The sequence below is a fragment of the Anguilla rostrata genome, chromosome 3, assembly GCF_018555375.3.
Source record: "Anguilla rostrata isolate EN2019 chromosome 3, ASM1855537v3, whole genome shotgun sequence".
NCBI classification, from domain to species: Eukaryota; Metazoa; Chordata; class Actinopteri; order Anguilliformes; family Anguillidae; genus Anguilla; species Anguilla rostrata.
The window spans coordinates 34628757-34654551 of NC_057935.1; the positions used below are offsets into that span (position 1 = coordinate 34628757).

The 25795-nt window shown below is 42.4% G+C and overlaps 2 protein-coding genes across 4 annotated transcripts in view; both read right to left on the reverse strand.

Moving 5' to 3' along the window:
- Positions 1-25795, reverse strand: part of zc3h15 (zinc finger CCCH-type containing 15) — a 454134-nt gene that overhangs the window by 351694 nt on the left and 76645 nt on the right. The window lies entirely within an intron of this gene.
- On the reverse strand, positions 2338-6411 carry LOC135250705 (uncharacterized). Of its 3 annotated transcripts, XM_064327295.1 has the most exons (4): positions 4428-6411; positions 3876-4028; positions 3549-3800; positions 2338-3352 (listed from the first exon to the last, which is right to left on the reverse strand). In XM_064327295.1, the coding sequence occupies exons 1-4, from the start codon at positions 5562-5564 to the stop codon at positions 2549-2551; spliced, it is 2346 nt and encodes a 781-aa protein (XP_064183365.1). In that variant the 5' UTR covers positions 5565-6411; the 3' UTR covers positions 2338-2548. The 3 variants fall into 3 exon arrangements, with proteins under 3 accessions (XP_064183365.1, XP_064183367.1, XP_064183364.1); XM_064327297.1 differs by lacking the exon at positions 3876-4028; XM_064327294.1 differs by having other exon boundaries at positions 3549-4028.

Consider the following 25795-nt stretch of genomic DNA (forward strand, 5'->3'; position numbering starts at 1 on the left):
CATTCACATGGTGACAACAAAGATAAAAATATAAAATGGAAATCTTTTTAATCTCTATGGATTTGGTATTTAGCCAAATACTTGTTGTTGGCTAAGTTATTCAGCCTATATCTAAATATTTGTATGAGGTGCTTTCCTGATATACGTATACACAGACTGCATTATAATTCTGATTAATTCCAATCTGATCCATTATGCTGTCTACAGTTTATCCGTACAGCCAAGTTTTGTGCATTCAATGAATTGAAGGCATTGTAGTGAAAGTGCTTCTAGTTTGTGGCATTTACAGGAACTAATTCATAATCACATTGTTGTGTATTGCCTATATTTCTCAAATACAAAATGTAATTAAAGAATGGTGGGAGATACCTAAATTGTGCAGTGTTCAATTTACATTGCCATTTCATTTAACTTTAAACAAGCTGTCACTCACTTTCCGCCAAATTTATTTATAGCCAGCCCTAAAATAACTCAGACATAATTATACAATCTGAGATTCTAGCACACTTATGCTGGAGTACTGATTTAGCAAGATTATGAGGAGAAACAATAATTGCAGCTTCTACAATAGCAATTTCATTAACAGAAGCAACCATGTAAACATAATTATTTGAGCCCAATCCATTTTCCTAATTGTTCATGCCTTCACTAGAACATTTTATCTGGTCCAACAGAAATCCGGAGAATGTTAATGGAATCTATTATTCTTACAACATTCTCCTCATTCTCTGTCTTACAAACAAGGATGAAGTGAATAGCAATGGTCAACAAAGGGGATGGAGAAATAGACTCACTACTACAAGAATAATCACAAACCAGTATGGAGCATTTGTACACGCCATTGTTGGGACACAATATTTGAGGTTTGAATCTTCTAGTGTGCGGAGCCTTTCTTCTTTGATTCATGCAACTGTTGGAACATGTTTAAACCATAAGTCTGTAAATAAATAAATAAATAAATGGACAAAGTGACAGTGACATCACCCATTAACTTTCTATGGGCTAGAAAAAAGCAGTGTAAGTGGTTTTTGTGCCGCCATGTTGTATAAATTGGAGCCAGAGACTGCACAGTAGGCAAAAGGGGGGACAATTGTATGGTCATGAAGTCCGGGCCAAGTCTGGGTTGTCCACTAAGTGTGTGAGATACTACCCCCGCAAGTGACACACAGTGACTAGGCAGTGCCCCTAATCGATCTGCAAATTATTAAAATATTGTCCAAATGACACAATAACTAAACTAATCGGGACATAGGGAGACATTTTACGAAGAACAAACAGTTATTATTGATTTAAAAAAATTACTGACTTTGTATTATGACCACATTGGTTCCATTGACTTATATTGATACGGGTGGCTGAAACACCTATACTGGGGCCAACTGCGCTGGCGCTAAAGAGCAGTGTTTCTAACCAAAACCTATACGTGAGCATCAAAAATGAAGCCTGGTCTTGTCCACTTGGTTTAAACTTATAAATGAGGATGATCCTCTTTCTGTTCCTTCATATGTAGTGATAAGACACTTCCACACTGGAGACAGTGGGGGTTCTGCCTCCTACCAGAGTGCATATTACTAGTGAACTTGCCCACAGAGAATTGAGTGAAGAACCACGGTGTCTAATATGATCATCATTTTAGCTCAATTATCAGGGCACCCACAGAGGGTGTTACTGGTGGATTACACTGTAAAGAGCTTACCTATTGGAATCAGTTCAGATATTAAAAAAAAAAAGCACTGGCTCAATTAAGTACATTTTTTCCATATTGCAGTACATGTCTCTTTTAAGTGGAAAAAGATTAAACCCATCTTGGTACAGTTTTCATGTAATTATCTTTTAACCCCCTTGACTTTGATCTTGTAAGTTTGTAATACTGAGCAGAGAAAAATCATGTTATCATTTTAAGGAAAATAATAAAATTATATGGAAAATATAAGTGACTTATTGTATCAGTATTATGTGATATATGAAATAATTCATGACTGCAGTTCCCTGGACTTCATTGAAGATGTGAATTGGGTGCTCTGCACTGATGTGTTTAGTTGCTGAGGGTTGTGAAGTGTATTAACCTCTGCCACTAAGATTGCCAACTTCATGTAATTTTGGTCTGGGAGGTTTGGTCAAAATGCTTAATGTTCTATTGCCCATATCATCCACAGATGCACAATGCATAGAATCACATACACAGCACAGATAACACAAGGAAGCAACAGTATGTCTCGCATGTATTGTCATTCAGTCATCACTTAAATGCACTGCTGACTGCAAAAGCTTGTTGAATAAAGGAGAGGGAGAGAGAGAGAGAGAGAGAGAGAGAGAGAGAAATGGTAATTACATCATTACATTACATTACATTATAGGTTCTTAGCAGACGCTCTTATCCAGAGCGACTTACAACAAGTGCATTACAAAACTCAGAGACAAGCGCTTTACAACATTCCTGCAAGAGAGCTACAATAGGTATAACTTTGCTTAGGTATAAGTGTGAATTGTACACCCTATTTTTTTTTTTTTTTTTTTTTTTTTTTTTTTTTTTTTAGAAAAGAAAATGTTAGAGGGTAGTGGGGGGTGATGAGGTGAGATGTAGCTTGAAGAGGTGAGTCTTCAGTCTACGTTTGAAGACGGCCAGGGTCTCTGCTGTTCTGACTTGCACAGGAAGGTCATTCCACCACCGTGGGGCTAGAACAGACAGGAGGCGTGACCGGGTGCTGGTGCGAGCCGGGGCAGGGACCAGGCGACATGTGGCAGCAGAACGGAGAGGTCTAGCTGGGGTGTAGGGTCTGATGAGTTGACGTAGATAGGGAGGGGCTGACCCCCTGGCTGCTTTGAAGGCAAGCACTAATGTTTTAAATTTGATGCGAGCCATCACGGGGAGCCAGTGGAGGGTGGTGAGCAGGGGGGTAACGTGGGAATGTCTGGGGAGGTTGAAGACCAGACGCGCTGCTGCGTTCTGGATGAGTTGCAGGGGTCTGATAGATGATGCTGGGAGGCCAGCAAGCAGGGAGTTACAGTAGTCCAGGCGGGACAGGACCACTGCCTGGACGAGGAGTTGGGTCGAGTAAGTTGTGAGGAAGGGGCGGATCCTCCGGATGTTATACAGGAAGAACCTGCATGAACGTGTCACTGCTGAAATGTGCTCGGTGAGGGACAGTCTGTTGTCCATCACCACGCCAAGGTTTCTAGTTGAGGGTGACGGTGTGAGGATGGTATTACCTAGGGAGATAGAGAGATCAGAGAGAGGGGAGTTAAGAGCCGGAATATAAATGAGCTCTGTCTTACCTGGATTGAGCTTGAGATGGTGGCGGACCATCCAGCTCTGAATATCACTCAGGCAGGCAGTGATGCGGGCTGAGACCTGTGTGTCAGAGGGTGGGAAGGAGAGAAAACAGTTGTGTGTCATCAGCATAGCAATGGTAAGACATACCATGAGCTGTGATGACAGGGCCAAGGGACTGGGTGTAGAGAGAGAAGAGGAGAGGACCAAGGACCGAGCCCTGTGGGACTCCGGTGATGAGGGGGTGTGGCGCAGATACTTTACCAGCCCAGGCTACCTGGAAGGAGCGATCTGAGAGGTAAGACTCAATCCAATTGAGGACTGTGCCACAGATCCCCATTGCAGATAGGGAGGACAGGAGGGTGGGGTGGTCGACTGTGTCGAAGGCTGCCGATAGGTCCAGAAGTAATAAGACGGAGGAGAGGGAGGCTGCTCGGGCTGCGTGGAGAGCTTCGTTGACAGAGAGGAGTGCGGTCTCTGTCGAGTGGCCTGGTCTGAATCCAGACTGATGGGGATCGAGGAGCTCATTCTGTGAAAGAAACACAGAGAGTTGATTTGATGCAGCACGTTCAATGGTTTTTGACAGAAATGGAAGGAGAGATACCGGTCTGTAGTTCCCAATGATGGAGGGGTCTAGTGTGGTCTTTTTCAGGAGGGGGGAGATGAGGGCCTTCTTGAAGGTTGACGGGAAGCAGCCGGATGTCAGGGAGGAGTTAACCAGGGAGGTGATGAATGGGAGAATCTCGGGTGAGATTGCCTGGAGGAGTGGTGAGGGAATGGGGTCAAGGGCACAGGTTGTGGGGCGATGGGAAAGTAGGAGTTGTGAAACCTCAGAATCGGTGAGGGGAGAGAAGTCGGAGAAACAAGGGGAAATGGTGAGGGAGGGGGAGAGTACAGGTTGAGGGGTGGGGAGTTGGGAGCCAGTGACCGTAAGCAGAGGAGTGGAGAGACAAGGGGAGGGGAGCATAGGGTGAGGTGGAGTGCAGAAGGAGTTGCGGATGACTGCAATCTTCTCGTCAAAGAAGGTTGCAAAGTCGTCAGCAGTGAGCGAGGACTGAGGGCGTGCAGATGGCTGGCTGAGGAGAGAGGAAAAGACAGAAAACAGTTGCCGAGGGTTAGAACGGTAGTTATGGATTTTGGTTTGATAGTAGTTTACCTTGGCAGCAGTCACCGTGGAGGAGAACGCTGCAAGGAGGGATTGGTAGGCAGAGAGGTCTAAAGCATCTCTGGATGTCCTCCACTTCCTCTCTGCTGCACGGAGTCCAACCCTGGAGGTGCGTATGGCATTGGACATCCACGGGCGGGGAGGAGATGGACGTGTTGGCCTAGAGACAGTGGGGCAGAGGGAGTCAAGAGCAGATGTAAGGGAGGAAAGTAGGGAGGTGGATGCAGAATCAGTGGGGAGGGTAGTGAAGGATTCGAGAGGAGGGAGGGCAGCAGTGACAGATGAAGCAAGAGAGGAGGTTGAGAGGGAGCAGAGATTGCGGCGGACAGATACAGTGGGTGTGGGGGGAGAAGGTGGGTGAGAGGGAGCAAGGGGGAGGGAGAAGGAAACGAAGTGGTGGTCAGAGGTGTGCAGAGGGGTTACAGTGATATCGGTGCAAGGGCTATTCCTCAGAAAAACCAGGTCGAGGAGGTTGCCCGCCTTGTGGGTAGGGGGAGATGACTGTAGGGAGAGGTCAAAGGAGTGGAGGAGATGTAGGACAGCTGAAGACTGGGATGTTTCCAGGTGGAGGTTGAAATCTCCAAGCAGGATCAGTGGGGTGCCGTCCTCAGGGAAAGAGCTGAGTAGGATATCCAGCTCATCGATGAAGTTTCCCAGTGGACCTGGGGGGCGATAAATGACAACAATGTATAGATTAGTTGGACAGGTGATTGAAACAGAATGGTATTCAAAACTGAATCGGGGTAGGTCAGAGAGAGGTAGGGCTGAGTATTTCCAGGAGGGAGAGATTAGGAGACCAGTGCCACCACCACGGCCTGATGGTCGGGGAGTGTGGGAGAATGAAAAGAAAGAGGAGAGGGCAGCAGGGGTTGCAGTGTTCTCTGGGGTGATCCATGTCTCAGTGAGGGCAAGGAAATCAAGGGAGAGCAGGGAGGCATAGGCTGAGATGAAATCAGCCTTCTTTGAAGCAGACTGGCAGTTCCAAAGTCCTCCAGCAACTGTGCAGTTATTGCAGGGAGATAGCTGGGGGTAGGAGAGGTTAGCTGGGTTCCGTCGCTTAGGGGGGCCACGTCTTTGGAACCGGGTGCTGTAGGGCAGAGAGCAGACAGAGATGGGAAGAGCTTGCATAAAACTGAGGAGGAGCGACGCTAGCGTCGCTCAGAAACACTATTTGAAGTGCCGCGTAATTACTCAAATAATGTAGCGATAAGCGGCTCTAAACGGATCAAATACACGCAATTTACAATACCTTGAACCAAAACAGCTGCGCAGATAAAACGGGGATGAAACAAAGTTACCGATCAAAGATTTACGCGATACTAATTACTACCAATATTGCACAGCTGACAATCAATCAAGACTAGGAGTTTAACCGGTAAAAACAGCTGGCTACAAATCACTAATGACGACGCAACAAGCAAAGACGACTAATTTAAAGAAACTAAGGCAAATTAAGGCCACAAGACACAACTAACAAGCAAAACAATACTTAGACTAGCTACTCAGAGGGACGGAAGTGAAGCTCTAGTCACGCCGAGGAGAATGCACTTTCTGAAGAAGTTCTAGAAAGCAGCAGTTTTAAACTAGCGTCGCTCAGAAACACTATTTGAAGTGCCGCGTAATTACTCAAATAATGTAGCGATAAGCGGCTCTAAACGGATCAAATACAAGCAATTTACAATACCTTGAACCAAAACAGCTGCGCAGATAAAACGGGGATGAAACAAAGTTACCGATCAAAGATTTACGCGATACTAATTACTACCAATATTGCACAGCTGACAATCAATCAAGACTAGGAGTTTAACCGGTAAAAACAGCTGGCTACAAATCACTAATGACGACGCAACAAGCAAAGACGACTAATTTAAAGAAACTAAGGCAAATTAAGGCCACAAGACACAACTAACAAGCAAAACAATACTTAGACTAGCTACTCAGAGGGACGGAAGTGAAGCTCTAGTCACGCCGAGGAGAATGCACTTTCATCACTATGCTTCCCTAGCTAGCTAGCTTCAGCTCAGCTAACAGCACAGTTATCCTGAGCTTGAGAGGTAGAGAGGGAAAGAGGGAAAGACATGCCTGCTTGGCTCGAATCATAACATTACTTCAGATACTCAAAACTGAAATACATGTAGGAGTTTGTGTATGTCAAAGCACAGGACTGCAGTGGCTTAATCAAAATAAGAGACACAAACCACAAATATATTTAATGCAGCATTTGTTCTTTAATAACAACAACAAAACATTTTCTGGGGTGAATTGATTGCATTCTGGGAGATCTCAGCCAATTCTGGGAGTCTCACAGGGCATCCTTGATAGTTGGCAACCCTACCTGCCACCCAAGGGTGCTGAAGCAACATGGGGACTGACTGAATTGACAGGCTTGTGTAACATCAGTAGATGGAGTCACTGTAAAATCAGCAAAGTTGGACTTTATAATAGTCTAAATTATTATATGAGGATGCATACATAGTAAAAGCAATGATTATAGTCAGTACTTCTACTGCGAATGGACAAACCGTAACAATTACATGTTCATAGCTTTTTGGACACACAGTTTTGACTGGGGTGTTTTGTACATTAGGGGTGCTAGAGCACCACCTGGCCTGTTGTTTCGAGTAGAAAAAAAAAGAATCGTAACTTTATTTGAAAGTGAATACTATTTTCCTAATAAATAAATACATGCTGATCATTTTAAGATGTGTTTGTGTGAAATGAAATGGTTTTCAAAAAAAAAAATTGAGTAAGAATTTATAAATCATTGTGTTTACTCAGAAGAAGCTGTCAACAGGGCGTCTGTCTGTGTTGCTGGGTGCCTTGTCACAGTGCCCAGTAGGAGAGGGGATGGTTTCCCACATCTTTCCCAGATCTCATTCAATGCTCTTTTCGATTTCTATTGCATTAGCCAATCAGCAGCCCAGAAAGAGATTTATTTTGGGTGCTAAAGTACGCCACTGACTGAGTTGGTGTTGCTATGCAAACCTGAGACCTTAATTTGAAAAATTTGGGCAAACATGGGTACACAGGCTGCTAACACAGCTGAGTTGCTGCTAACAAATCCATTTAAGAGGAGGACTTGCAGAAAAATGTTTAGCAGTTGGGACGTGATAAGCCCGATCTTCATATGAACCAGCAATCAGGTGATCATGGCAAAATCTATATCAGGACTTTCTGTTGGGCTTGGTATGAGAAAAAAAACATGGCTTTGTGGATGCACTCAGCCAAATGCTGTCTTCCGTTTTCCTTGTCTATTTCTCAACACACCCACATCCGAAAAGGCCTAGACAGGGAATGGCGTGAGTGATATTGGAGAAAATAAACAAGAATGAGGAGACCACAATTCACATGCAGAATTAAGTCAAACTAGCCATGCTAAGAAGAACAAACATCACCATGCAGCCGGATCATGGCTTCCGGGTTAGCACTGCTAAACACAATGAGGAGGTAGAGAGGAATAGGAGCATGCTGTAAGGGTTGATAGACTGTTTTAAGTTTTGTGGAGCTTTTGAGCGCATGTTGAGAGGCCATTAAGAGAGCGAGGGTTCATAAAACCCTGGTGTTTTTAACGGACTTGAGAATTTTGCTGCAAACTTGGACAGTGTATTGAAGCAGCATTTAGAAATGGCCTGTGTTCAAGGCCACCTACAGCATTATGCAGAATGAACTGCTGGATTGCATGTTGGGGGTAATGAGGGAATGCATAATAGAGGAGATCAAGAACACTGAGCTTCTGTCCGTTCAGGCCGATGAAGCCACAGATGTATCGGTACAGTCCCAGTTACGACATGCATTGCGCTACATCGACAAAATGAAAATGAATCAGATACAGGATTTTATAGCTTTATTCCCATTCCGACTGCCAATGTAGGCACCATCACTGATACCATCCTGGACCAAATTGCATCAATTTTAGCAGAGGAGGAACAGAAAGCAAAACTGATAGCACAGACCTACAACGGAGAAACCATGATACAAGGACATTAGAGGGGTGAAAAAAGGGTAAAAGAAATTTATAAAATGGCCACTACGGTACATCCACTGATATGCATATCAACTAAACTTGGTGGTGCAACAATCAAAGAGCCCCATTCAACAAGTGCACATATTCTTCCCTGACGTAAGTAGTTTTTCTGCATTCTTTTCTGTCTCCAAAAAGGACCAGTGTTCTGGATAGTGTTTGTGCACGCTGGCTACCAAGGGCATGTAACATGAGGTTGAATTTTCACTCAAGGGCAGTGATCACAGTCTATGAACACAAAGGCAGTCAAATAAAGTGTTTTCAAAACATTTTTGACAGCAACAAGTTTGACCTCACCACTGAGTATGCCAGTTGCTTTGGCTGTTGGAGGACAGGGATTTTAAGTTTTTCATGGGCCTTTTTCACTCTATGATGCCACATGTTCACAATTTGCTCAACCAACTGCAGAGAAAAAAAAACAGATGCAGTTTTTTTCAAAGGGCAATCAAGATTCTCCAGCACAGTGTTCAGAAGTAGTGTGTGTCTGTGCTGGACCACACATCTTCAAACGGCCCCTTCCTGCCTACTGCGGGATAGCTATTGAGGTATGAAAAATCATCCTTGCACATTCAATGAAGCACTTTGAATTCACCCAACACATTGAGAGCACAACCTTACCGCAAAGCAATTTGTTTACCTACAAAGAGCGCTTCCCCAAGGCAGCCTTGTCCAGCACAGTGTAGGCCCACCCAACGATAATTAAGAAAAAACTGCACAGAAATCTCACTCATCTATGAAAGTGAACACTTGGTACATGCTGAGGTGGTGCAGTGACTATCCACCAGTTTATAACTGACAACAATTTGCAGACCACCTTTTCCAGAATAATGAAACAATTTCACATTGTTATGACAAACTTGGTTGCTTGTGACTGTCTACTGGCTTTCCAGGTATTGGTCTACATGGAAATATTGATATGGTTTGTGCGAAACCTCCTTAATCTTAGAGATATAATACCTATTGCTGTCTGCATAATGTGGCTACATTGATTATGATTTTCAGTAGTGTTCAGTGGGCATAAAATAACAGTGGGCTCTCTAGGCCTAAATTAATTTCACATTCATGGTCATGGTCATTGTTTCTAGATGAAACTGTATTGGTGTGAGATCACACTGTAAATGTGCATTTGGTGCTGCTGAATGATGTTGAATGAAATGCTGAATGAAAGTAATAATGTCAAGTGATGCCTTGATGATGCAAAAGCCACCCCCAAGCTCTATGGTAACCTGGAGACAACTTCTTCCTAGAATTTTATTGGTCAAAGGGCAGTGCTTTTACATATACACTCACTGGCCACTTCATTAGGTACACCTGTTCAACTGCAAACTGCACCCGTTAACGCAAATATCTAATCAGCCAATCACGTGGCAGCAACTCAATGCATTTAGGCATGTAGACATGGTCAAGACGATCTGCTGAAGTTCAAACCAAGCATCAGAATGGGGAAGAAAGGTGATTTAAGTGACTTTGAACGTGGCATGGTTTTTGGTGCCAGACGGGCTGGTTTGAGTATTTCAGAAACTGCTGATCTACTGGGACTTTCATGCACAACCATCCCTACGGTTTACAGAGAATGGTCAGAAAAAGAGAAAATATCCAGTGAGCGGCAGTTCTCTGGGCAAAAATGCCTTGTTGATGGCAGAGGTCAGAGGAGAATGGCCAGACTGGTTCGAGCTGATAGAAAGGCAACAGTAACTCAAATAACCACTCGTTACAACCAAGGTATGCAGAAGAGCATCTCTGAACGCACACCACATCAAACCTTGAAGCAGATGGGCTACAGCAGCAGAAGACCACACCGGGTGCCACTCCTGTCACCTAATGAAGAGGCTGGTGAATGTATGTATGTTTTGATCAGACAGCCTGAACATAACCTCCCCTGGACCAGGTTAGCCATGCAGCATAAGTTACACCCTGATTTAAAGTGAAGCAGCTTTGTGATACAGAAAACCTAGGGTTAAAGGATAAGTTATCTTGCTAACCCTGTAATCGTGCTTCTTAGTACACTCCTCTGGTATTACGTTTTGGTGTTGATATTCATAATTCATCCACATGATCATATTGTCTGACCATTTTCTTATAACACTGCATTTACAATTGGCCCATTCCATAACATCTGAACCCGAGATGTACACAGGTCACAGTATCGCTACAACCACAGTTATAAACTTCATTGATGCACTACTGGAACACAATGAATATATTTTGGCCAACTCCTTGTCTATTGATGATACTGCGCTATGTAATACCCATGTAGTTGCTAAATTAAAAAGTTAAAACATTATTGAAAAGAGACTTGCCTCTTGGCATACTAACCACACGCAAGCTCTTAAACAAAAGTCTCATCAACTGGAACGCCAGCGGCGCTCCACTAAACTGCAGGTATTCCACCTGGCCTGGAGAGAGCCCATAAGCATGCCCTCTCCAGTGCAAGGTCTAATTACTTTTCAAAGCTTATGTAAGTGTTACAACTACTAGACTCAGGGCAGTGTAACATTGAGAGAGACCACACATGGAATAAAATGAAATGAAAAGGTGTATTAAGAAAAATAAGTTCTACAACTGAAATTACATAACATCAGTATATGAACCTACTCAAAGTAAAACTCTGATGTAGTCAGGGTAAATGTAAGTGTAGTGCAAAACTGAAACAGAAGAACAAACGAAAAGAAAATGTGCAGGCAACGAGGAGAGTGACGGCCAAACTCGGGGGGGCGGTCCGCATATGTTCATCAAAGTAAACAATTGGGGCACTCACACCTGAGAAAAATTAGAAGAAATGAGAACCCAGGTAGAGTCTGAAAGGGCAGGGCCATAATATAAAAATCTGAATAATTTCTTGTTTCTATTCAAAACAGTTGCTGATCTAACTAATAATCATGCAGCAACAAAACCTCAAATTCCATTTTCTTGTAGCGGTAATGGTTTTCTTACTTTAGACTTTATTTTGCAGTAAATTAAAGGAATAAAAAGGAATTACAGAAACAATATCTGTCTCATTGAAATATAATCATTGCCAAGCCTATCAAATGGCTGCTGATAACTGATTGGCTGATGGTGGCCATGATTTTTAAATATATTTTTTGTTTTTTGGAACCACTCATGGGGTCTTACAAAGAAGTGTAACAACAAAATTTCAGCCTGATTAGTCAAACAGTTGAGGAGTTATAAACATTTAATATTATTTTAACCCTTGCAAAGAAGAACCGTATGTATCCATTTTTTATCAAAATTGAAATACATGTGGCACAGTTGTTTGACACCCTCTTTTCATAATAAAGTTGCCTCGTGGGGGCAGAAATGCTGTTTTGCCTTTTTTTAAACTTTGAAAATTCCACTCGCGTAGAAGAACCGTTTATATCCAACACTGAAAATGGAGAACAGAGCAGCGCGTCTGTCCATGTCCGAAGTTAACCGGATTAATGTCGGCAAAAAAAAGAAAATAAATATTAACTACTGGAAGGACCGCCAGCGGAAGACTGCATGTAATGAAGGGATACCCTACATGAACAGAAAAGGCAAAGATAAGCCTGGGAAAAAAGCCCCTAAAGAGGCATGTTGTGGTTTGCGGAAGAACAGTATATAACGCTAGCTAATGTAACGTTACATTAAGTACATAGTCAGACAGCTTCAGCTTATGTAACGGTAATGTTAAGTCTACATGAAGAAAATGAACTGTAATGTGAATCTGTACTGTGCCGTTTACATGCCCGCTTCACTGTTTTGAAAATTGATCAGCACCGTTAGCAATGTGCCAACCACATGCCTGAAAATGGCTGACACCAAGGCTGCGTCCGAATGGTCAAAAGAATTACGTCCTATGTCTTTTCCTAACCACACTTTTCCTTGACCTCGATGGAAAACGTCATGAGGTCAAGGAAAGATGTGAAGAAGAATTCATAAGGACTTAGGAAACGACAACCGCGGTGCTAAGTGAATCCGACTGCACTTACACTACAGTAGGCTACGTAATTATGCGACGGCGGATATTATTGACGTGGGTCTGCCGTGGTGAAACTACAATGTTCCGAAGATTGACTACTAAAAGCGCATCTTAGATACTTTGCCCCGTGCGTTCTTACCATGTTGTTTCATGCAGGCTATATAAACGTGGACAACCCGGTGAAAAATATTAATTCATTACCAAGGTTGGAATTTAAATAAAAAAAGGAATAAAGGAATATAGGCTACCAGTCACAAAAGTGAAACAAAATGGTTGTCACCCAATTAGTATGATTGTATGAAAATAATTGTTCAATTTATGCAAGATAGGCATAACATGTTAGGCCTACAAATCTACTACTGTGTATATCACCATTCTTAAGTTTCAGACATGTTAAATTAAAAACATCATCTGGCTAAAACATCTCATATCCCTTTTTCTTGAAAGACAGACTTCTGTGTTATGGTTAATATGCTGATTATGATCTGATTATAAGCCTATGCATATAATAGCTTAAGAACCACCACACAACTCAGTCATGTTGATCGTTTGTTTTCGTGAACGGCCGAATGGTGCGTCGCTTTAAATGTTGCTGCTGCAAGGAATTGTGGGACGGCATTATCTCCTTTCCTTTTGTAAAGGACGGTCCAGTGTACCCTATGCTAAAGGAGATAAGAAAGGAAGCATTGAAGTACCGTTCCTTAGCATTTAGAGAATTCGACCAGCTCTAATCATGACTGCCACTTAGATACTTCTGGGTTATTTCACTCAGTTAGGAACCTTCCTAAGCAAAAAAGACTATTTGGACGCAGCCCAAGGCTGCATTGATCGGCAGCTAGTATCCTTTACTGCAAAAGTCCACAACACGTTTGGTTGAAATATCTGCTTTTGTTCCAGAGTAATTGCCATTTACTCTTTAGAGCCCCAGGGGGGCCAAATTTGATAAAACTTGATAGGTGCCCCTCAGACCCCCTGGCATAGAGGAGTACTAAGTTTGGCATCAATACATCAAAGCATTGCAGAGATATGGCTCACTTCCTGTTCGGCACCTTTACCTTCAAATTTGTTTGTTTACAGCAGCCATAATGTTTGACCTAGCTACTGTCTTTTAACCTTGTCTTTAAGCCTACCCTGAAGAGGATACAAGCCAAATGTCATGGTGATCCAATCAACAGTCTGAGAGGGGATACTTGAAATGTGTTTTTCCAAAAATTCTAAATGGCGGGAAATCCAATAGTGCAGAAATTGACCCTAATAATAATAAACGGAACAAAAACAGTAAGGTTGCAGCAGCTTCGCTGCATTAAATATTTTACATTTCATTAGTCCACCCTTTTGTAATTGCCTCTACTTTTATATTTGCTCCCCATGTACTCCCATTCATTTATGATTACTGTGCTGTGGAACTACTCATTTTGACGAGGTGCCATAAATGTATGAATATGCTCTAAATCCAGAGCTATGCATATTTCAAAACAAATGCAATAACGCAAAGGTGCTGCAAGATAAGAAACAAAGCCTCCTGCAAAATGCCAAAGAAAATTTTAAAAGGTAATGTACAGCAAGTGCAGAAACAAGGAAAAATCAAAAACATAAATGCAACAGGAGAATGGACAGCGGGGCGCACACACTCATTGAATGAGGAGCACAAGCCGTATGGGTGCGCAGTGCTACCTTTTGCAAGTTGCTGCCCTAGGCAATTGCTTATATTGCTCATGCCTAGGACCACTACTGCCCATGCACCACAGACATGATGGTACCTCAAACAAAATTGGCAGACTAAAAGCAGCTGGAGTGAAAAGATAGAAACAAAATCAATATAAAATGTTTAAAAAGATAACTTTTGTGATAATGTACTGTGATGTTAATCAGGATTTTGTGCACCCAACATATCACATTGCACAAAACATGCATGAAATTTGCATTCAATTCATAGACCTTTGTTTGGTTCAGTTGTACTGTTAACAAAGCAGAACAACTTCGCTTAACATTTTAGAAATCACATTATTCGTTGTTCAGAATCTTTCATCAACGCTGTTCTCTTAAGCAAATTTATAATTAATGACCAAATTATGCCACAGTGTTCATCGTAAATCTTCAATCTTCTTTTGCTTTCTGTTCATCACCCAGAATTAATGATTCTTTGCATGATGTGTTTGAATTGACCTAATTCATAGTTTACTACCACTGATGAGTATTCAGTATTTCTTAGTTATTGAATTAATTTGCATTTGATAGAGATAATTTGGTTTACTTTATTTCTTTAAATACAAACAACAATATATAGTATGGCAAACAAAAAATATATGGCACATGGTACACATACACCGATCAGCCACAAAATTAAAACCACCTGCATTTTTTTTGCTTTTTTCTGGAACACATTTGTTGGCTAAATGGCTTTAAGTCATCACGGGTCCAAGGTATCAAATGAGCCTCAAGCCACCGTGCTGCTGCCAGATATGCAGTAGATACTACAAGCATTGTTTCTCCTGATTAATTTTCCTGTTGAACTCTGTAATGTGCCTGTGCTTGCAGTGGTGCTGCCTCAGGGTGGCAGCAGAGGACATTCTCCTCGCTCTCACATTCCCCGCTAATTGCTGATTCGGTCCACCTGGAGTCTACCCTTTATAGGGACCTCACTCACTCTGCTCTGTGCTCTTGCATTTTACAAGCAGCCGGTAACGCTCTGGGTATTTTGAGTGCTAGGTGTGACTTACTCGATGGCTATCTGGTACGGGAGCTAAATACGTAGCAACCGGGGCACTTGAGAGTTGTCACTTTTCTTAGAAGGATATTGTGGATAGTTATCTCCAGCTAGTCTCAGTCTTGAGCTTACCTATGCGTTTGTTGTTTTTGGTTCTCAGTCAAGAGACTGTCCTGTTTTTGAGGATTGCCTTTTGTTTGGCCTTTTGCCAGGGTTTATCTCCCTATTTTCTTTGTCCTACCTCGCTTAGTGGTTGACTGTTGTTCGCAGTCAGCTTTTAGACTCCCCGTTGATTTATTGTCCGCTTCTGACATTGCTCGCCAGCCCCAACCTCACAGAATGCAAGAGCCAGACAAAACGTCAGCAGTCATTAACTCTATGCAGGAGATGTTAGCTACTCAGCATGCTATTTTAGCTAACCATGAAAAAGGGATGCTCAGTATTCAGGAGCAAATGCGGCAGCATGATATTGGGTTGCGAACGCTAACTGAAAGCTTGCAACAATTCACGGCTGCTACCGCGGCCACAGTAGCACAATCACGCACATCGGACACGTCTCCCCCCGTTCCACCTGACCCATGTACCAGGAAACCCAAACTACAGCTTCTCCTATGGTATAATGGCGAGGCAGGGAGATGCCGTGGATTTCTCACCCAACGTTTAATTTTATTTAAAGCACAACCATCCAGATTCACGTCACAAGATTCACGAGTAGCATTCATATTGTCTTTACTCATCGGTACTGCTTTAGCATGGGCAGAACCTCTTATCCGCGCTCAGGCATCGGTGATGAGTGACGTTGCTTTACTCATGAAAGAGATGGCTCAAATCTTTGATCATGACGAATCTGGGCAGGAAGCATGCACAAAACTGGTTCATCTTAAACAGTGGCAGGAGACGGTAGCTGAGTTCGCCATTGCTTTTCGTGCTTTAGCTGGCAAAACGGGTTGGCCGGACGGTCCGTTAAAGTCATTATTTTTAAAAGCACTAGATGAACATATCCAAGACGCTGTGGCCATGTTGGATCCTCCGGAAACATCTGAGGGCATGGTTTCCATGGCTATACGCTTGGATAATTGTATTAGAGAAAGGGGTCGCAAGAGAAGGGAGAGGAAGAATACTTCCACACAAAGCTTTTGCAATTTCCCCATAGAGTCCGGGCTTGGTATGCCATCTGCTGCAGAGGGAGAACCCATGCAGATAGCTCATCCTTAATGAATTCGGCATTTGAATGGTTACAAAGGGCTTCCATATTCACTAAATTAGATCTCCGCAATGCGTAAAATTTGGTTCGCATACGGGAAGGGGACGAGTGGGGAAAACTGCTTTTAATACCCACGCCGGACATTACGAATATCTCACTAGTGCCCCCTCAGTCTTTCAGGCGCTAGTGAACGATGTGCTCAGGGAGATGTTGGAGAAGTTTGTATTCGTTTATTTAGACGATATTTTGATCTTCTCTTCTAGTCTTTCTGAGCATATTAAAAATGTAAGACGGGTATTAAAGAAACTGTTAGTTGTTTGTAAAAGCTGAAATGCAGTTTCCATTCCAAATCAATCTCCTTTCTAGGGTTTATCATTTCGGAGGGGAAGGTTTTGATGGACTCGTCTAAGGTTTCGGCAGTTAAGGACTGGCTCACCCCTGACTCTGTCAGACAAGTTCAGTGGTTTTTGGGGTTTGCTCATTTTTATAGGCGCTTTATTCGTGATTTTGGTACCATTGCTGTCCCCATCACTGCGCTCACGGGGAAGAGATCAGCATCTCATTTTGAATGGACTCTCAAGGCAGATTGAGCGTTCAATTTATTGAAAGAAATGTTCTGCTCAGAGCCCATCCTTGTTACCCCGAACCCCTCCCTCCCCTTGTGTAGAGGTGGACGCATCCATGGTAGGAGTTGGGGCAGTTTTATCCCAATGGCCTCCTTTGGACCAGAAGCTGCACCCATGCGCATATTTCTCTCGTGCCTTGACTCGTGCTGAGAGGAACTATGACGTCGGGGATCGGGAGCTTCTGGCCGTTAAATTGGCGCTGGAGGAGTGGCGCCACTGGTTAGAGGGGGCTGAGCACCCGGTCACGGTTTGGACAGACCACAAAAACCTCGAGTACATCCAGGGTGCCAAACGGCGGAACTCGAGACAAGCTCGCTGGTCATTATTTTTTACCAGGTTAAATTTCATTCTGACGTACAAACCTGGCTCTAAAAATATTAAGCCTGATGCACACTCTCGGTTGTACGATCTGTCTGACGAGCACGCTACTGAACCTATCGTGCCGGTGGCTCGTATTGTGGGTCCTGTCTTGTGGGACATTGAGGCCCGGGTTAAGAGGGCTCAACGGGCTGCGCCTGACCCGGGGGGGGGTCCACCCAATCGTCTTCTCGTTCCGCCTCTGACTCGATCTCGGGTGTCGCTGTGGGGGCATTCTTCTCCTTTGGCCGGACACCCTGGGGTTACTCGGACTAAGGCTGCGTGCCCAGTTTGCGCACATAACAAGGGGTCACGTCTCGCCCCATCCGGTTTACTGCGTCCGCTACCCATCCCGAGTCGGCCGTGGAGTCACATCTCCCTTGATTTTGTCACAGGTCTACCTTCATCTAATGGTTACACGGTGGTCATGGTAGTAGTTGATCGCTTTTCTAAAGCGGCTTATTTTATTCCTCTTAGAAAACTACCCTCGGCACCGGAGACGGCCCAGTTGGTCATTACTCACGTTTTTAGGGTGCATGGCTTGCCTCTAGACGTGGTGTCTGACCGTGGGCCACAATTTATTGTTTTGGTGAGTTTTGTGCCTCGGTCAGCCTCTCGTCTGGTTTTCACCCAGAGTCCAACGGCCAAACCAAACGAACCAATCAAACTATGGAGAACACTCTCCGTTGTCTAGCGTCGGACGACCCTACCACCTGGAGTAGCCAGCTACCCTGGGCGGAATATGCCCATAATTCATTGCTCAACGCCTCCACGGACTGCTCTCCTTTCGAGGCTCAGTTCGGCTATGTGCCGCCTCTGTTCCCGGAGAAGGAGAGGGATGTAGGGTTGCCGTCTGTGGAGCAATATATTCGTCGTTGTTGGGCTACATGGAGGAGGGTTCGCGCCTCTCTTGAACGGTCAGTAGCTTGCCAAAAAAAGGCAGCTGACAGAAAACGCAGGCTGGCTCCCTCTTATCGCGTGGGTCAGCGATCTGGCTGTCCGCTTGGGACCTGCCACTACGAGTAGAATAGCGCAAACTCGCTCCGCATTTTATTGGGCCGTTTAAGATCGTCCAAAAGATCAATCCGGTCACTGTTCGACTTCAACTTCCCAGATCCGGGGTCGAACGTGGGGTACAATACCTCATGGACTGGGAGGGGTACGGACCGGGGGAACGTTGCTGGGTTCCATCTAGGAACATTTGTGATCCTGGGTTGATCGCTGATTTCCGTAAGCAAGGCGGTGGAGGATCGTCTGGAGCTGTTCCTTAGAGGGGGGGGGGGGGGTTGTCCTGTAATGTGTCTGTGCTTGCGGTGGTGCTGCCTCAGGGTGGTGGCAGAGGACATTCTCCTCGCTCTCACATTCCCCGCTAATTGCTGATTCGGTCCACCTGGAGTCTACCCTTTATAGGGACCTCACTGCCTCTGCTTGGTGCTCTTGCATTTTACAAGCAGCCGGTAACGCTCTGGCAGCAGCACAGTGGTTTGAGGCTCATTTGATACCTTCGACCCTTGATGACTTAAAGCCATTTAGCCAACAAATCTGTTCCATACTGTATCAGCATAATTTACAGCTGAATCTAGTCCCACCCCCCAATTCCCATGGAGATCCATTCAAATGCAAAGAGTTTTTGTATCACTTGTAGGAAAACCTGTCAATAAGATATCCAGACTCTGATGTTGATAGGTCACCGACATCAGGAAGTCATGGCATGCAAAGGATATGCAATTAAATACAAAACATGACTCTTATTTGACATTATGTTAATTTGTCTGAAACACTGAAATGGGGGACTACGTATAAAAAGTGCTGTAATTACTACATGGTGAAACCAAAATGTATAAGAATACCCTTTAATAAAAGTCCTGAGTCTGCACTTTGACCATGTGTGAATTGTTTGATTACAAACAGAGAAAATAAAATATTAAATAAAAAAACCAGAAAAGTGGCTGATTGGTGTATGTCACAATACTGAGCTTGTGAAACTGAACTTAACATGACCGAACTTACAGGAGGTGAAAACTATGATTCAACCTAATTGAATATTCCTAACTCCCTACAAGGGTCTTGGAATATTTAAGTCACATGTATTAGAAAAACTTGCCATAAAATCTTCTTACATTACCTGTAATTCACATGGGAAAATTCCACTCTGCATTTGAGGGCTTTAATCTGAGTCTGCTAAATCTCATTCTCTTCAGATTTTTGAATGCATTCCATAAGTTATGTCTGAGGTTCAGTTATTTTGAGTTCAATTTTTTATTTTGAGAATACATTGCATTTGTTGAAATATGATTAGACAAATGTGCATCAGTGGAGGCTGCTCCAGGTAGGAAAAGGAGGTGCTGCCTCCTCAAAAAAAAAAAAAAAAAGGATTAAAAACCTCCTTTTTAGAATTTAATGTAATCAATCAAATTAATAAAATATTTGCTAATATAAATATGTGAGAGAATGGGTCATTATTCTGCTTCATATTTTTAGTTATAACTTGTGGCAGAAACAGTGACATCTATTGGCCAAAAAGGGGAAATAGCATAAACTCGCGCCTCAGAGGCAATCTCAAACTTGAGATCAAAGCCCAGAGGCTACTGTCTTTTTTGCTGGCATCACTGTGCTCGTAGCATTCTTCCATTTCCGGTTCAGGTGTCATTGCGAATTTCAACCCCTTATTGGATGCAACACTATCACATGATTGTGTACTTCAGCAAACTGTTTTGTTCATGCGTACAACATGTTACTGGTGTGTTAGTTGACTTAAAGCTACATACAAGGCTACTACTGTATTAGCTATAAAGGTAGCTAACAAGGCTCTGTAGCTAGCTAACTTCTTGCCTTGAATTTGTTTCCGTTCATATCAAGGAAATGTCATACTTTTATAATGTTAATACTTTGAATGCACTGTGAAGATTTGATTGCCCGTATGTGTAAAATTACCAGTACGTGAATTATAATATTTTATGCTAGCTAGTGATAGCTACATACATAGCAACTGTGATTTAGATAAGTTAGCTAAAGTTAGGCAGCTAGTTAACCTTTGCGCAAACCCTCTAGTGGCCAGGACCTCAGCATCCTGCGACTGCTCAACTTGCACATTCTGTGCTCCTGCAACCAAACTGTGTGGAAACGACATGTTTTTTAAATTCATTAGTAGATGATAGAAAATTCTGCATTTTGCATAGTTGTAGTATAAGTGCCACCATTGTGGCATAGGTTGTCCACTGAACAAGCACCCTCTCCCTGCAGTCTCATCTGCAACTATACCCCCAACATGACATGCTAGACAATAGCGTCTTTGTGGGATTTCATAAATATTTTTTCACCTCCTATTTTGTAGGCTATTCTGTCACAGCAACAAGAAAGCTAACAATAGCCCAAAGGTATGCCAATACAGCAGTGAAAAACACTGCTCAATGAATAGCGAAATAAACAGCGAAATAAACAGTCTTAACTGTTGTGTAATTATACCACACCAGTGGCGGCTGGTGACTCAAAAAAATTGGGGAGGACAGAAAACCAACCCACGGCGTCATGTTATTTTACACTAGTTGGCTACTTATCTCTACTTATGTTCAAGTTATGTTATGTTCAAATGTAGCAATAATCCAACTACCAACCTAATGCAAACTTACTATACAACTAATCTAAGTAATGCACCTGAAGTTTATCCCCATCTTCCATAAGGAACAAATCATCATTTATACAACGGCTTGGCTGAATACTCGATTCTGATTGGTCCAAGGGTGGGCATTATTTCTCAGTAAAGGGAAACATTTTAACAGTTCTAAAATCAATGAGCTAAAAAATCTAGCATTCTAAAGCAGTTTAAACAGCAACATTATTCTTTCGCTTTTTAATTTGTTACATCCCCTCCCCTGTCCAATTTCACAATTGATGGCAACGTTGAATCACATTCCTAGTTACAGTTGCTAGCTTTATTTACACTTGCCGGCCATCGTGCAAATTGGAATCATCCCGTATTTGGACAGTAGAATAGGGGTTCCTCATTTAACTCATGGCTACGGGACGCATTTTCATCCATATGTGAACGATTGCGTTTACCAGTAACCGCTGTTTTGAATACAGTTCAATAGTTAGCTCGCTAGCTAGCCGGGACAACAAGCATGCCGTGAGACCATTCTGACTTGAAACCAAAAATTTTAATATTGGCTGGGTGACAAGTGACGGCGAACCTGTCACAAAGCTAGCTGGCATTCAAAACCCGTTTCAGAGGGTCTTAGAAAACAGCATGTCTACATTGCGCGACCACACCATTTAAAAAGTAAGACAGTGCTAGGGAGATGAATTTGATTGACTTATGGTTTCATGCATGTGAAGGAGTGGCCCTTCACTAGTTTGTTAATTGTTTAATTGATTGCATTTAATTTTAATTGATTGTGTATTTATTGTTTAATTGATTATTTAATTGTTTAATTTGTGATTGTAACCAGGTGCAACTGATTGGCTCAACTATTTAAGAGTTTATCAGTAGGGAAAGGGGGAGGGAAGGTGAGCCACTAACATTTGTACTGCTGGTGTTTTTAAAATAAATTTAATCCTTTTTCCTTTTAAATTTTAAGTCTTGTTTTACTCAGTTGTTTTTAAGCCTTTTTTACAATGCAGTTATTAAATTATGTAATGACAATGACCTAAATTGGTGCTAACTGTATGGTATAAAATGAGAGGGAACTATTTTTTCTTGATAGAATCATTGTTTTCATAGGCTATTGCGGGTTTCTGCTCAATATTCCATCCCTGTTCCTTTCACACTACAGGATTTCAAGTCGTAAATATCAAACAAATATCAAAAATGTTGTGTTATAATGGCAATGTTCTAATCTAGGTCTGTGCTGAGTAGGCACGCCATCGCTTGCGTTGTTTGGAATGCACATAGAAGTAAAACGACACTACGGTTGCCTGCTCCTGTATGTGTGCGTATACATGTATGCAAAGCGATTTAGAGCAGTATTTGTGTGTTTCATTACTGTTTGCATTACTGTTAAAGGTGTATGTGTAACTACAAGTAATATTGTGTTTTTATTCCTTAGGAAGATTTGTCACTGCTGCTTTGCCTAGTATAAGCTTTGCATTATTGTTGTGCCTACTTCTTAAATTATTTGCCTTAGCCAGTGTACTGCTTAGCCTGATGCAGGATAGCTTGGAACAGTGATATTCCATTGTCCTTATCAAATTGAGTGAAACTGTGACCAACAGCTCTCATCAGTCTAGGTAGCAAATCAAGGGGGGGTTGCTTCACAGCGCTGTATGGTGAAATATTAGGCCTCAGGGTTTATTCAGTCCAGTGGCCTTTTTCTTTTATGATTGGATGGGCAATTGGTGTGGTACTGGCTGCCCCAGTATTTCCCCCTTTCGTTGTTTATTCAGTTCAAATTATTTCTCCCTCCTCCTCCATAGACTCCACAGTATTGCGGCTGGTCAAAAGGGACTGGTTGCCGGACTTGGGTCCCCTTCCCTCACTGCATGTGGTGGTACTTTTGTAGTGTAAAGTGCACTTCACAATTCACTGTGGTCACCTTTTGCAGTATGTGTGTGTGTGTGTAAGCAGGCACCTGGATCAAGAGCACGCATGGTGAACCTCCCCGGCAGTCAGCCTGCTTCTCCCCCACTATTGTTTCTTATATCTGGTGGCAGTCATTACCCCCCCTCTTGTGCTGCGGCCCGTGATCTTTTATAATGTTGTAAAACTTAACTTTTGGATGAATACACCATTTTTATACCTCTACTCCTTTGTTTGCAATCCTATATATACATAAATAATAAAATTGCCCATCCAAACTGAAATACTGTCTCTGTCCTTATTTACAAGCTTACCTGTGTGTGGGAACCCTCTTGTCTCAGCACAAGAATTGGTCTATTTAAAATTATTTCTTGGGGTGGAATTCCCCAGGTGGCGTAATCGAGCACCCTAGAGTTCAAGACCTTTACTACTTGTATGCCAGGTCACACATGGAATAAATATAAAACCTTACCATTGGTTTTATGTGTAGAGATGTCTCTTTCAAGATTGAGTGGTCATATTTTGTCTTGGATTATCTATTTGGGAAATATACACTAATTTGTGAAGCCTGGTTACCTTCCAAAATGGTTTAATCTGCTGAATAATTTAAGGGATCTAAGTATTCAGCTATCCAAACAAGCGTCCCAATTTTGGTGATTTTAGGCCATTCCAACAAGGCCATTCTAACAAAAACAATATGGTTTCAGCAGCTCTGGGACTTGGATCCCTAATAAAATTGCAGAATTTTGCTTATTTTTGTTTATCAGTTTAATCTCAAAGTAATCCACTCAAAGTATAACCGAAATCTACTCTTAAAATGTGTGTCAGAATTATTGGCACCCCTAGAAATTCCTAAGCACAACATCTAATGGAAGTATATACAGTTAACATTATATTTTACATTTTAAGTACATCTCAGTCTGAAGGAACTGCATTGTGGCCTTCCAGAACTTCCTGTTCCACTAGGGTTTCAAATGAGAACACATGTGAAATCATCCATCACCGTGGGGAAAGCCATAGACTTATCAAATCAAAGGAGAGAGACCTAAGCAAATAAGGAAATGGGTACCACTAAGCATTGTTAGGGCAATAAACATCTGGAACAGTTGTAAACTCTCCTGGAAGAGACACAAGTGCATGTTATTCCCATACATAGTGAGGAAGATGGTGAGTAAGGCTTGAGGTCACTCTATCATAAAATACCACTCATAATAACAGGAAGAAAGCACTTGCACAGAGAAACCAACAAATTCAAGTTTTCTGGACTTTAAATGCCATTAACTATGGCTGGAAACAGGTGCTATGGCTAGATGACAAAATATTTGCCATGTTTACTGTCAGCATATTCACAGTCAAAAGTGGGTTGTATGAAAGGAAAGCACCTCATACATGTTGTCAAATATTGTGGTGGACCATTGTTGCTTTGGAGTGGTTTTCTGCCAGCAATCCACGGCCTCAGCCAAGAGGTTACAACTTAACTGTCGGTAGACCTTTCAACAAAAAATGACCACAAACATACCTCAAAACTCCAATAAAGCATGCACTAAGCTTCCACTCATTCGCTATGTGAAAGCACAAAGAGACTGTAAGTCAGGACATAGTAGAATAGCTAAGCCGTGGTTTCAGCTACAAGGAAACTGTCAGCTAACTTCAAAAGCTATGTAAATGAGCTTGAAGAACTCAACACTGATTACTGTAACACATACAGGGGCAAAAGTCACAATGGGTTGATCTTAAGAGAGGGTAGTAGTAGCAGCTTGCTTTTAAGTAATTTACTTAGCACTGGAATGTCTAATTGAGATTTTTATTGTTGTTGCAGTTTGTAAGGTAATAAGTTGCTTTTTTAGAAAAACCACACTTTTCACGCTTGACAATCTATTTATGTGCATAGAAATGTTCCTTTTGCCCATGAAAACGCTTTTAGTTCAATGGAAGAATGTATAATGAAAAACATTAGCTAGCCTGTATTAGTGGTGGGCGTTCCAGTTCTTTGCAGAGACACGAGTCATTTGACTCTGTTCCGTAAAAGGACTCGTTCTTGGATTCGTTCACGGGGTCCTTCATTCCTGACTCCAGTTCCTAGTGAACAAGAACAAGAGTCATGCAGTGCTGATTCCAACTTCAGAGTTCCTAGCTCAAAATCTTAGACAGAACTCAATACTGAAGGATTATGTTATGGTTAAAAATTTGACTTACATAAAAGAGTTATATAAGCAATTATATAAAAGGTAATGACTTGATAAATATAGTTCACTAAGTGCTGAATGTTTACACTTAATAGTCAATGTATCTAATTGTACACTGTTTCACTCCATACAAGGTATCAGTTGGAATGTAAGCAAGAGGGTATAGACACCAGCTGCAGTAATCAAGTGCATTAAGAGATTAAAGGACCTCTATTTCTCTTTAACTGGCCCCCATGGTCAGTTTTGGAATGGCCTCCCTAACCTACAATAGCCTATAATTGGAACTTTCCCTATGGCGATTGAATGAATCTCATAGGCTAAGACTACTTGTACCGCTTCCCGACCGGTCGTTTTATTAAAACATCAAAAGGAGCTCCTGACACTGTAGTTTGTATTGTTATCTTCAACACCATTATTTTTGTTAAGAAATTCCTACAATACTTCCCCCTATACAAATTAAATCAACAGCACATGCTCTGTCCTTGTATGCTGATGACATTCTTTTATATAAGTTGGACATTAAAAAATCGATTACTAATTTTTAACTTTGTTATATCCAGAGAATTCCCAAAAAAAGTGGACAAAATCAGCCCTGATGTTCCTTAATGACAAAGCTAAAAAGCTAGCTGTCATATTAACTGTCTTAGTATGTTGTGCATAGTACATACTAATGTAGGATGTAGTATGAAGCATGTTTTGTGGTTTCGAACACAGCCCAAGATTCACTTGTGTTCAGAGTGATGGCAAGAGCAAAGTGTGGAGGCCAACAGGAACTGCCTACGATCCAAAGCACCCCCTCT